Source organism: Hemitrygon akajei, chromosome 9 (genome assembly GCF_048418815.1).
Source record: "Hemitrygon akajei chromosome 9, sHemAka1.3, whole genome shotgun sequence".
Classification (NCBI taxonomy): Eukaryota; Metazoa; Chordata; class Chondrichthyes; order Myliobatiformes; family Dasyatidae; genus Hemitrygon; species Hemitrygon akajei.
The window spans coordinates 107,350,661-107,363,336 of NC_133132.1; the positions used below are offsets into that span (position 1 = coordinate 107,350,661).

Consider the following 12,676-nt stretch of genomic DNA (forward strand, 5'->3'; position numbering starts at 1 on the left):
TTTGTGGGCAAAAAAGCATTGTTAATGAGAAGGAGTTAGAAGAGAATGGGCAGACTGGGTTAGGCTGTCAAGTAGGCAATGGTTTGTCAAATAATCGGACGTTACAATGATAGAATGAGGAAGAGCATCTCTGAATGCCCAATACATCGAAAGTTGAAGTAGATGGACTGCAGCACCAGAAGACCATCAACATACACTCAGCAGCTACTTTGTTAGGGAGGGAGGGATGGGGAAATGGGGGAGGGGAGAGCTTTTTTTTATTTGTGAATCAAGGGAGCGCGCGATTCACAAATAAAAGCTCAGTTAATTGATCAAAATCCCTGGTTGTAGTTCTCATTTAGGTGAAAAAAGGGTGAATACACTGTGCTGTCGATACAAGGCACTGTGGATGTTGCTGCTCATCTTCTGTCCTCCACTTTTTGCAAGAGAGGGAAGTTTCACTCAAGTTTCCAGGATACACTGTGTAAAACTTTGAGTTGGGGGAGTTGCCAATGCCAAGAATGAATACAACAGTAGCTGGCAGCAATAAGAAGTAATTGCTAACAAAATTAATATTCAAATCTCAAATTCCATCCCACCTAATCCCAAGCATCAGACAAACTGCATTCTAGCTCTTTCTTAAAGAAACTGTAACAGAAAACAAGCAGGTGAGTTGGAAAGACAAACATACAACAGCATGACTTAACATTCAATACTTTCAGAAGACCAGCAGCAAAATCAACAAGTAGTCATGCAAGCTTCAAAAATGACGCCAAAGACCAGGGTAAACAGTGCAGAGGGAAGATCTGATGCAGCACATATTTGCTCAGATTTATAATTGGAGATCTCAACTGTACAAGCTCGACTAGTTTGTCCAGTTGCTGTTGGCATGCTGGTAATCCTGGCATACGCTGCGTCAAAGCAGCTTGACTTCCTTCATTTAACTATGTTATTGTCACTGACAGCAAAATAGTTGTCCATCTGTTGCACTAATCCATCTGAAGATACTTTGTATAACAAATGTGCCAGAAGTGCATGACCAACATGTCGTGAGTTTGCTTCACATTTGGTGCTGGTATTTACTTTCAAATGCTAGATGCGTCTTCCCTCTTCATCTTTGTGTGTTACAGAGAACTTCATATTAATGGTGGTTCACATCTACATTCGGATACAGAGGGTGAACACACTGATTTTAAACTTATTTTTAAAACTCTAGGATTCATTCTTCATCCGCCAAAGCAAAACACTTTGATTTCTTCGGCACCACTAACACATTGGCATCCCGTAAAAACATTGATGTATTGGGGACATATTGCGTGTTGACAGACTTTAATATTTGTTTTTATCGTTTTTTAATATTTATTGTGTAACAATCATTTCACTCTCCTTTACATTTGAGTACTGAAGAATGACAACAAAAAATCTTGATTTGGGGTTTTTAGATTCGAAAGCAACTAACTGTGTCAATGATGAGAGTAGGTAACAGCTTCTGGGCTATAGTCACTCAAAAATTATACAATCCACTCACATTCATTCATTTCCTAATGGACAACAGCCCCTTCCCAATCCTGCTTCTCCATGAATCCAGAGTCCCAAGATTCATTGCCATAAATACATTCCCCTAAAACCCAGACTCCTATGGAAATAGTCAGCAAGATGCAAGTTGTAGTGACTTTACAATTCAATTTATCTGATGCATATAGAAAATCTTTAGGGTTTGCTGGGCATTTATCCACCTTATCCCAGAGATCAACAACACAGAACTGGAAACAAGCACAAATCCCTTCACTGTGTGACACTTCATGTTTGAAATTACTATCTAAAATTTCATTGCAGCATAATTAAATCTGTTTATTATTCAATAGTATCTGACTCCATCATGTATTCAATATTGGTTTTCCTCTGCAAAATCCCTAGATTATTCCATTGTTTTTTTGGCAATGAAGTATATCCTTGCATTTTGTTACCATACTCTTCTAAGTATTTAGCTTCGTAATTCACTTGAAATGTAATTTCAGTGATGGCAGTATAGGATAAAATTTCAAATTTTCAGACATTTCAAAATTGTTTAATGTCATTTCCAGTACATAAGTTTAAAGGAAAATGAAATACTTGTTACTCCAGAACCAATGCAGCACCAAAAAACACAATAAGATCAAGAATAGGATAATAAAGAACACAATAAATGCATAAGAGCTTCTGTACATAGATTGATTATATGTCAATAAAGTGATAGTAGGTAGAGGAGTGTCTGTACATTAGGTGACTCACAGGAAATGATAAAGTAGTGGTAGTAAGAGATTGGGTGGGTGGGTGGAGGTGTTGATCAGCCTTAATGCTTGAGGAAAGTAACTTTTTGTGTCTGGTTGTCCCGGTGCAAATGCTACGTAGCCTCCTCCCAGACTGGAATGGGACAAATAGCTCATGAGCAGGGTGAGTGGGATGCTTCATGAAATTGCTGGCCTTTTTCCAGCACTTTTCTATAGGCTGGTATAGGTGATGAGTTGGGCAGTTTTGACTACCTATTGTAGAGTGCTCCTGTCAGCACAGTGTAGTTTCTATATCATGCCGTGATGCAGCATATTAGGATGTTCTCCACTGTGCATCTATAGAAGGCCTTGAGTATAGATGTGCATAGTCCAGCTCTCTTCAGCCTCCTCAGAAAGGAAAGGTGTTGGTTGAGCTTTTTTGATTATGTGGTATGTGTTCTGGGAACATGAGAGGTTGTCCAAAATGTGCACTCTCAGAAGTTTGAAACTGCTTGCAGTTTCCCCTGCTGTGCTGCCGATGTAAAGAGTGTAAGTGGTACGAGTTCTCCTGAAGTCAATAGCCATCTCTTTTGTCCTGTTGACATTGATGAAGTGGATATTTGCTTGACACCAGTCCTTAAGCTCTTCCACCTCTGCTCTGTAGGCTGTCTCATCATCGTTGGTGATGAGCCCCACCACTGTTGTGTCATTGGCGAACTTGACAATGTGATTACTTGGGTGCTTGGTGTGCAGTCATGTGTGAACAGAGTGTACAGCAATGGGCTCAGCACACAACCTGGGGGCAATTGTGTTGTGGATGATGGGAGGGAGGTGAGGTTGTGCATCCTGACTCTCTGAGGTCCGTTGGTTAGGAAGACCAACACCCAGTTTCTCAGTGGTATACTTAGACCGAAGAGTAGGAGTTTGTTCACCGGTGTCTGTGGGACAACAGTGTTGAATGCCAAACTGAAATTCAAAAACAGCATTCTGACATAAGTGAGAAATCTTTCTACCTATGACAATAATGGTCAGATGTATACAGATTTTCTGCTCTTGACTCAGTCAATTGGTATGATAGCAACACAATGACTGTAAAATGGCACTGGGATTCATTCTTTGCATTTAACCAGCAACTGTATAACCTCAGTGGAAAATGTAGTTGATTTAAAAAGCATTTTGATGCTTTATTAATCTAAATCCCATTAAAAAAATCAGAACTATTGAAACATCATTGCAGTTGACAAAATAACTTACTTGACGCCAGAAGTATATACAATGGTATTTTTATCATTAAAAGGCCAATGTAGTTACTACATTTTGAATTATTACAGTACTTCTTACTGTATTAGTAGTAATAATAGAATATACATAGAACATACTACAGGCCCCTCAGCCCGTGATCTGTTGACCTTTTAACTTGCTCTGAAATCACTCTAAACCTTCATTCCTTCATCACTCACTATTTTTCTATCATGTGCCTTGGAGTTTCTTAAATGTCCTTAATGTATCCACTTCTACCAGCATCCCAGCAGGGCATTTCACACACAATTAAAATCTACAAGTTAATCAGAATTAAAACTGCACTGTAGACCAGTTGAGATCTCAACTAATTTGGACTCTCCCACTCAGGCTTCCTTAACTTCCTCCAAATAGTAATTTAGAATTCAAATTCTCTGGGCAGACTTGTGGAGATGATGAGTATACCACAAATTATTTGAAATATTGGAAGTTGCAGTATTAGACTCAGTGGCCACTTTATGAGGTACACTTGCACAGCTGCTCTGAATGCCAATATCTAAACAGCCAGTCGTGGCAGCAACTCAAGGCATAAATACATGCAGACATAGTCAAAAGATTCAGTTGTTGTTTCCACCAAACATCAGAATGGGGAAAAAATTTAATCAAAGTAACTTTGATCATGGAATAATTTTTGGTGCCAGATGGAAGATTTGAATATCTCAGAAACGACTAGTCTCCTGGGAGTTTCACACACAACAGTCTCTGGAGTTTACAAAGAATTGTGAGTAAAACAAAAAAAATCCAAGGAACAGCAATACTGTGGGTGAAAGTGCCTTGTTAATGAAAGAGATCAAAGGAGAATGGCTAGACTGGTTCAAGCCAACAGGAAGCCAACAACATCTCAAATAACCATGCATTATAACAGTGGTGTGCAGAAATGGATCTCTGAAGGTGCAAGACATCAACCCCTGAAGTGGATGGGCTACAGCAGCAGAAGACCAGGAACGTACATTCAGTGGACATTTTATTAGGTACAGGAGGTGCATAACAAAGTAGGCACTAAGTGTATTGGCTATTGCTTATAGGTTTGTCAACTGTTTTGGGAAAATCATAGGCGTCAAAGACCCCTGTGTACATGTATTAAATAAGGGTGCACATAACACCCTCAGGCTGCACTCATGAAACTGAACATCCTAATGTGAACACAACTGGTGGCCGACGTCTTCATGTAACAAAGTGGCAAGCTCTCAGTGATAAACTTCTTGCCCCAAGGTCACGTCAGTCTAACGTAAACAAGATGATGTGCCTTGAACCTGTGAAGATCAGGTGACTGACGGAAATGCCAAAAAGTGCAAGGAGGGAAGATCAACTATCTCATTGCAAAAAGAACATTTCACCAAGCAACACAGTTCTGGTACGCCTCTTTACTGACTAAGCATTTTACTTACTGAAAAACAGGAGCAGAATTTTCACTCCACACAATTGCTCCTGGGTAATCACTTAAAATAGTGTCGACTGATAATTCATTATCGGAAAATAAAACTTACAGACAGAGTTCTTGTGGTCGCTGTCTTTGCTGGGAAGCATTTTGACTCCTCGCGACTTCAGCTCAATTGCCTTTTTCACTTTTGTGGAAAAAGAGAAAATAAGTTGAGAAAAGTTAGGAAAAAATGTTCAGCAAAATAGAATATAACTAAATTTAAAGACTTCTTTAATGTTAAAAGCTCATAATTTCACGACCTAAGCTGATGTTATTAAATCTGGTTCTGATTCTGATTAAAAGCTTAGTTTCCCCCTGTACAGCAGCTACTTATTTTAACCCCTGTGAAGAAATGCTATGTTTCTGATTATTCAGTTAATATTTCTGACCTGAGAAAATTATTCATTGTCATATTTGCATTTATTTATCTCTTTTAAAACAAAATTTCTGCACAAGTACCACGGAAAGCAATCTGTGCATCACCTCCTGGGATGGATGTGCCACTGCACAGGTTCAGAAAAAAACTATCTCATGTAAACTCAGCCAGATCTGTCACAGGCACTTTCCTCCCCACCACTGAGGGCATCTTCAAAAGTAATGCACTATTTATTTATTTATATGTGTATTTATTATAATTTTTATTATGTATTGCACTGCACTGCTGCTGCAAAACAAGAAGTTTCACGACTCATATCAGTGATAATAAACCTACTACTGATTCTGCAGAAGGTTCAGAGAAATATTCTTCCACTCTACCTCAACAACATGCTGGTTTGAAACAAAATGTTTGCACAATAGTGTATTTGTCAACTTGGAACAGAGAAAGAATTTGTAAGTCTGGCAGGAGCAAAGAATGGTGAGAGTGGAATGCTGTGGAAAGGGTGTGGGACACGCAGCAGAGAAGGTGTGCTGGGGGCACGGGGGGGGGGCGTGGGGGGCAGGTGTGCAGACACATCCGGCCCTGAGACACCAAGCAAGGTCATTTGATTCCGAACAATTGGTTTACTGATCATTACAGAATGTCTCTCTATTGTTTCCTGCTCCCTCCCCTCTCCCTGCCTCCTTCCCATTCTTAGTCCACAATAGAGACCCATTTCAGAATCAGGTTTATCGTCACTTACAGATGTCATGAATATTTTTGGGGTGGTAGCAATACAGAGGAAAATATAAAATTACTACAGTACCCTGCAAACAACTTAGGTGCCCGAACTATAAACATCTGCCAAAGACATTTGCACAGTACTGCATATAAAATTAAATTAAATAAGTAGTGCAAAAAGTATGCAAAAATCTAGTGTTCATTGTCCATTCAGAATCTGATGGTAGAGGGGAAGAAGGTGTTCCTAAAACATTCAGTTTGTTTCTTCGGGCACCTATACCAGCTCCTTATGGTAGTAACAAGAAGAGGCATGTCCTGGATTGCGAGTGCCCTTAATGATGGAAGCCGCCTTCATAAGGCATTGCCTTTTTAAGATGTCCTCAACGATGGGTCAAAACTTCATGTACAGTTCATTGGACCACTTCCTGCTTCATTAATTTCCATTAAACATTTTGATTCTAAGAGTTCCCAATCTAATTCAGATCAAGATTATAGGCAGCCGTGCCTATATTCAGTAGTAAATCTTAAAGAAAAATCCAGAGCTGATGTCCCTAAAGCAGACATACACAGAGGTCATTGCTGACTGGCAACTCCTGCAGTGTCACTGGTGTCAAACTGTATAGAACTCTAACATTCCTTTGGATTCACCTGCTGCATGGAAAACAGCTTGCTCCCCATAATGTACTGCCCTGACTTGCGTATCAACTAATGGCAACAGCTGATGTGCAACAACTATGGTTGGCCAGTGGAGGGCCTATTGAGTGCAAAGGTCGAAGAGGTAATTCACCTGGATGTTGCCTACAATGACACGTTTCACTTAAGAGAAAAGGCTGAAAAGATTAGCGAATTGTTGTGTGATTGGCCAATAAGCAGTCAGTGTGTTCGAGAGTTTAGTTCCAGTGCTGTCAGTAAGAAGTTAGTATGTTCACTCTCTGAGTGTGTGGGTTTCTCTGGGTGTTTCTGTTTTCTCCCATGCTCTAAAGACCAGTTAATTGTTCACAGTAAATCTTCCTGTGATTTTGCTATGGTGAAAAAGATGGGATACAGTGTAGAGCAACTCATTGGGCTGGATTTTATCTCTAAATAAAATAAAACATAGAATGATTCCTATCTGGATAGAAAGCAACCTATCCCATCCTGTTTCTAGCAAGGTGTAGTGAAAAGCTTTATTTTGCATGTCATCCAAACAGATAAATTCATTGAGTTGGTACAAGGAAAACAAAATAACAGAGTGTAGAATAAAGTGTTACAGTTGCAGAGGAAGTGCAGTACAGGTAGACAATAAGGTGTAAGGGCTTTGATGAGGTAGATTCAAAGGTCAAGTGTTTGTTTTATCAAAAAACCGACTTCATTAAAACCTGTGTGGATGAGTGTGTGCCCACAAAGACTTACTGTGCATTCCCAGCCAAAGCCATGGATGAACCAGGAGGTACATCGTCTGCTGAAGGCTAGATCTCTGGTGACCCAGGCCTGTACCAGAAAACCAGGTATAATTTGTGGAGGGCTATTTCAAGGGTGCAGAGACAATTTTGAACGAGGTTGGAGGCGATATCAGATGCATGGCAACCCTGGCAAGGTTTGCAAGACATTACTTCCTACAAAGTGAAACCCAATAGCATGAATGGCAGTGATGCTTCACTACCAGATGAAATCAACACTTTCTATGCACGCTTTGAAAGGGAGAACACAACTACAGCTGTGAAGATACCTGCTGCTCCTGATGACCCTGTGATCTCCGTCTCAAACGCCGATGTTAGACTGTCTTTATAGATAGTGAACCCTTGCAAGATATGAGTACCTGGAAAGGCTCTGAAAACCTATGCCAAACAACTAGGATATTTTCAAACTCTCACTGCTGTGGGCAGAAGTTCCCACTTGCTTCAAAAAGGCAACAATTATACCAGTGCCTAAGAAGAACTATGTGGCTGCCTTAATAACTATCGCCCAGTAGCTCTCACGTCAACAGTGATGAAATGCTTTGAGAGGTTGGTCACGAATAGACTGAACTCCTACCTCAGCAAGGACCTGGACCCATTGCAATCTGCCTATCGCCACAATAGATCGATGGCAGACGCAATCTCAATGGCTCTTCACATGGCTTTAGACCCTCTGAACAACATAAACACCTACAGCAGGATGCTGTTCATTGACAATAGCTCAGCATTTAATACCATCATTCCCACAATCCTGATTGAGAAGTTGTGGAGCCTGGGCCTCTGTACCTCCCTTTGCAATTGGATCCTTGAATAGAAGACACAGTATGTGTGGATTAGTAATGACATATCCTCCTCACTGACAATCAACACTGGCGCACATCAGGTGTTTGTGCTTAACCCGCAGCTCTACTCCCTCTATACACATGATTGTGTGGCTAGGCATAGCTCAAATACCATCTATAAATTTCCACTTCACCCAATAGCCTCCACAGCCATCTGTGGTAATGAATCCCACAGATTCACCACCCTCTGGATGAAGAAATTTCTCCTCATCGTGGATCAAGAATCAATTTTATTCACAATGTACATTTACAGTAGCATGCAAAAGTTTGGGCACCTCTGGTCAAAATTTCTGTTACTGTGAATAGCTAAACGAGTAAAAAAAAATGACCTGATTTCCAAAAGGCATAAAGTTAAAGATGACACATTTCTTTAATATTTTAAGCAAGATTAGTTTTTTTATTTCCATCTTTCACATTTTCAAAATAACAAAAAAGGAAAAGGGCCTGAAGCAAAAGTTTGGGCACCCTGCATGGAGAGTACTTAATAACATCCCCTTTGGCAAGTATCACAGCTTGTAAGTGCTTTCTGTAGCCAGAAATTCTTGTTTGGGGGATTTTCACCCATTCTTCCTTGCAAAAGGCTTCTAGTTCTGTGAGATTCTTGGGCTGTCTTGCATGCACTGCCCTTTTGAGGTCCATCCACAGATTTTTGATGATGTTTAGGTCGGGAGACTGTGAGGGCCATGGCAAAACCTTCACCTTGTGCCTCGAGGTAGTCCATTGTGGATTTTGAGGTGTGTTTAGCATTAGTATCCTGTTGTAGAAGCCATCCTGTTTTCATCTTCAGCTTTTTTTTTATAGACGGTGTGATGTTTGCTTCCAGAATTTGCTGGTATTTAATTAAATTCATTCTTCCCTCTACCAGAGAAATGTTCCCCGTGCCACTGGCTGCAACACAAGCCCAAATCATGATGGATCTACCCCCATGCTTAACAGTTGGAGAGGTGTTCTTTTCATGAAATTCTGCACCCTTTTTTCTCCAAACACACCTTTGCTCATTGCAACCAAAAATTTCTATTTTAACTTCATCAGTCCACAGTACTTGTTTCCAAAATGCAGCAGGCTTGTTTAGATGTTCCTTTGCAAACTTCTGATGCTGAATTTTGTGGTGAGGATGCAGGAAAGGTTTTCTTCTGATGACTCTTCCATGAAGGTCATATTTGTGCAGGTGTCACTGCACAGTAGAACAGTGCACCACCACTCTAGAGTCTGCTAAATTTTCCTGAAGGTCTTTTGCATTCAGACGGGAGGTTTTGATTTGTATTTCTAACAATCTTACCAACAGTTCTCTTGGAAAGTTTTCTTGTTCTTCCAGACCGCAACTTGACCTCCACCGTTCCTGTTAACTGCTGTTTCTTAATTACATTACAAACTGAGGAAACGGCTACCTGAAAACACTTTGCTATCTTCTTATAGCCTTCTCCTGCTTTGTGGGCATCATTTATTTTAATTTTCAGAGTGCTAGGCAGCTGCTTAGAGGAGCCCATGGCTGCTGATTGTTGGGACAAGGTTTGAGGAGTCAGGGTATTTATAAAGCTTTGACATTTGCATCACCTGGCCTTTCCTAAATGACGACTGTAAACAAGCCATAGCCCTAACAAGCTAATCAAGGTCTGAGACCTTGGTAAAAGTTATCTGAGAGCTCAAATCTCTTGGGGTGCCCAAACTTTTGCATGGTTCTCCTTTCCTTTTTTTCACTCTAAAATTGTACAAAATAAAAATAATACACTAATCTTGCTTAAAGTGTTGAAAAGAATGTTTCATCTTTACCTTTATAACTTTTGGAGATCAGTTCATCTTCTACTCACATAACTATTCACAGTAACAGAGATTTTGACCGAGGTGCCCAAACTTCTGCATGTCACTGTATATGTATTAGGAATTTGCTCTGATGTGTTGGTCTGGATGCAACATACATCATAAAATAACAATCAACAATTATAAATGAAGAATTAGAGCATAGAACATAGAAATCTGCAGCATATTACAGGCCCTTCAGCCCACAATGTTGTGCTGACCATGTAACTTAATCTAGAAACTGCCTAGAATTACCTTACCACATAACACTCTAGTTTTCTAAGATCCATGTACCTATCTAGGAGTCTCTTCAAAGACTCTATTGTATCCGCCTCCACCACCTTCACTGGCAGTGCATTCCACACACCCACCACTCTCTGTGTGAAAACTTACCTCTGACATATTCTTATACCTTTTTCCAAGCACCTTAAAACTATTCTCCCCCATGTTAGCCATTTTAGCCCCAGGAAAAAGCCTCTTGCTATCCACATGATCAATGCCTTTCATTATCTATACACCTCTATCAGGTCACTTCTCATCCTCCCTCCATTGCTGCAAGGAAAAAAGGCCAAGTTCACTCAACTTATTCTCATAAGGCATGCTTTCCAATCCAGGCAACATCCTTGTAGATCTCCTCTGCACTCTCTCTATAGTATCCACATCCTTCCTGTAGTGAGGTGATCAGAACCAAACACTGTACTCCAAGTGGGATCTAACTAAGGTCTTATACAGCAGTAACATTACCTCATGGCTCTTGAACCCAATCCCATGGTTGATGAAGGCTAAGAAACAATGCGCCTTCTGAACAACACTGTCAACCTGTGCAGCTGCTTTGACTGTCCTATGGATACAGACCCCAAAATCTTTCAACAGCTCCAGCACATCCTCCTTCTTAATATCTGTACATTTAAGCATTTCAGTCCACTGTAAATCATCCCCACAATCGCCAAAGTTCTTTTCACTGGTGAATACTGAAGCAAAGTGTTAATTAATTACCTCAGTTACCTCCTCTGGCTCCATGCAAATATTTCCACTATTGCACCTGATTGGTCCTATTCTCACATGGCTCATCTTCTTGGTCTTCACACACTTGAAGCCTAACTTGAGGTTTTCCTTATTCCTGCTCACCAAGGCCTTCTCATGGCCCCTTTTAGCTCTCCTAATTTCATTCCTGAGCTCCTTCCTGGCACCCTTGTGATTTTCTTCAGCTCTAACAGCACCTAGTTTCTTGAACCTTTCATCAGGTTTTCTTATTAACTAGATTTTCTACATCCTTTGTACACCATGGTTCTTTTACCCAACCCTCCTCTCCCTGCCTTAATGGAACATACCTATGCAGAATGCCATGAAAAAAAGTTGAATTTCCCCATGGGGATGAATAAAGTATCTATCTATCTATCTATCTAAATGTTCCTTGAATGTTTCTGTTTTGCATTTCCCTGACAACATCTGCTCCCAATTTGTGTTCCCAAGTTCCTGCCTAATAGCATCATATTTCCCCCTACCCGAGTTAAATCTTTTACCAAATTGTCTGCTCTCATCCCTCTCCAGCTGTTTTAATTATATAAAAAAGAAAATTTATTTATTTATATCTATCTATCTATCTATCTATCTATATATATATATATATATATATATATAAATCAACTAAAGGAGAAGTTATAGAACAAATATGGAATAAAATGTGCATAAATACATAAATACCAGAATGTACTTTCAATGTAAAGAGCACTGAGCAATTAAAACATTGAGAATAGGACAACACACTCCCTGTTAATTTAATTCAGACTGGGGCTCACACACCCAGACACAAAACAGATCACTGAAAACTACACAAAGCAGGGTAGGTATGTCTTCTTTAAACTCATATACAGACCCGTACATCCCCCATTACAGAAGCCTCCCCCAAAGGCAGTCCAACTCAAGGTGCACCCACCCTAACCCGTAGCTAGACGTACAGCAAAAGGTGCTCCAGAACAATCGCGCCCCAAGCAGGCCAGGCAAAAAGCTTCTCCGCCAGGTCCCACAGGGCCTGTTTCTGTGCTGTAAGACAATGACTGCGTGAGCTGCAAATTAGAGTCATAGTCATACAGCAGAGAAACAGGCTAATTGACTGTTGCCAACCAAAATGCATATCAAAGCTAGTCCCATTTGCCCATGCACAGACCACATCCCTTAAACCTTTTCTATAAAAGAACCTTTTAAATGCTGTTAATGTAGTTACCCCAACCACTTTATCTTGCAGATTGCTACATATACTGACCACCCTCTGGGTGAAAAGGTTGTCCTTCAGATTTCTATTAAATCTCTCCCCTCACGTTAAACTTGTGCCTTCTAATTCTGGAGTTACTAACCTGGGAAAACACTATGGACATTCACCCTATCTGTGAACCTCATGATTTTATAAACCTTTTCGAATCTCATCTCATTCTCTAATGCATAAAAGCATACAGACATGGACAAGAGGTTCAATTGTTGTTTAAACCAGAATGGGAAAGAATTGTAATCCAAGTGACGTTGACTGTGGAATGATTGTTTGTGCTAGACGGGGTAAT

General features: G+C 40.2%; 1 protein-coding gene across 1 annotated transcript in view; it reads right to left on the bottom strand.

Annotated features, from left to right (window-relative positions):
• LOC140733433 (CUB and sushi domain-containing protein 1-like) overlaps nt 1–12,676 on the bottom strand; it is a 2,013,313-nt gene that overhangs the window by 709,439 nt on the left and 1,291,198 nt on the right. Inside the window, exon 7 of the mRNA XM_073056756.1 lies at nt 5,015–5,092. Within this exon, the coding sequence (XP_072912857.1) occupies nt 5,015–5,092 (78 nt within the window). The remainder of the gene's footprint in view (nt 1–5,014; nt 5,093–12,676) is intronic.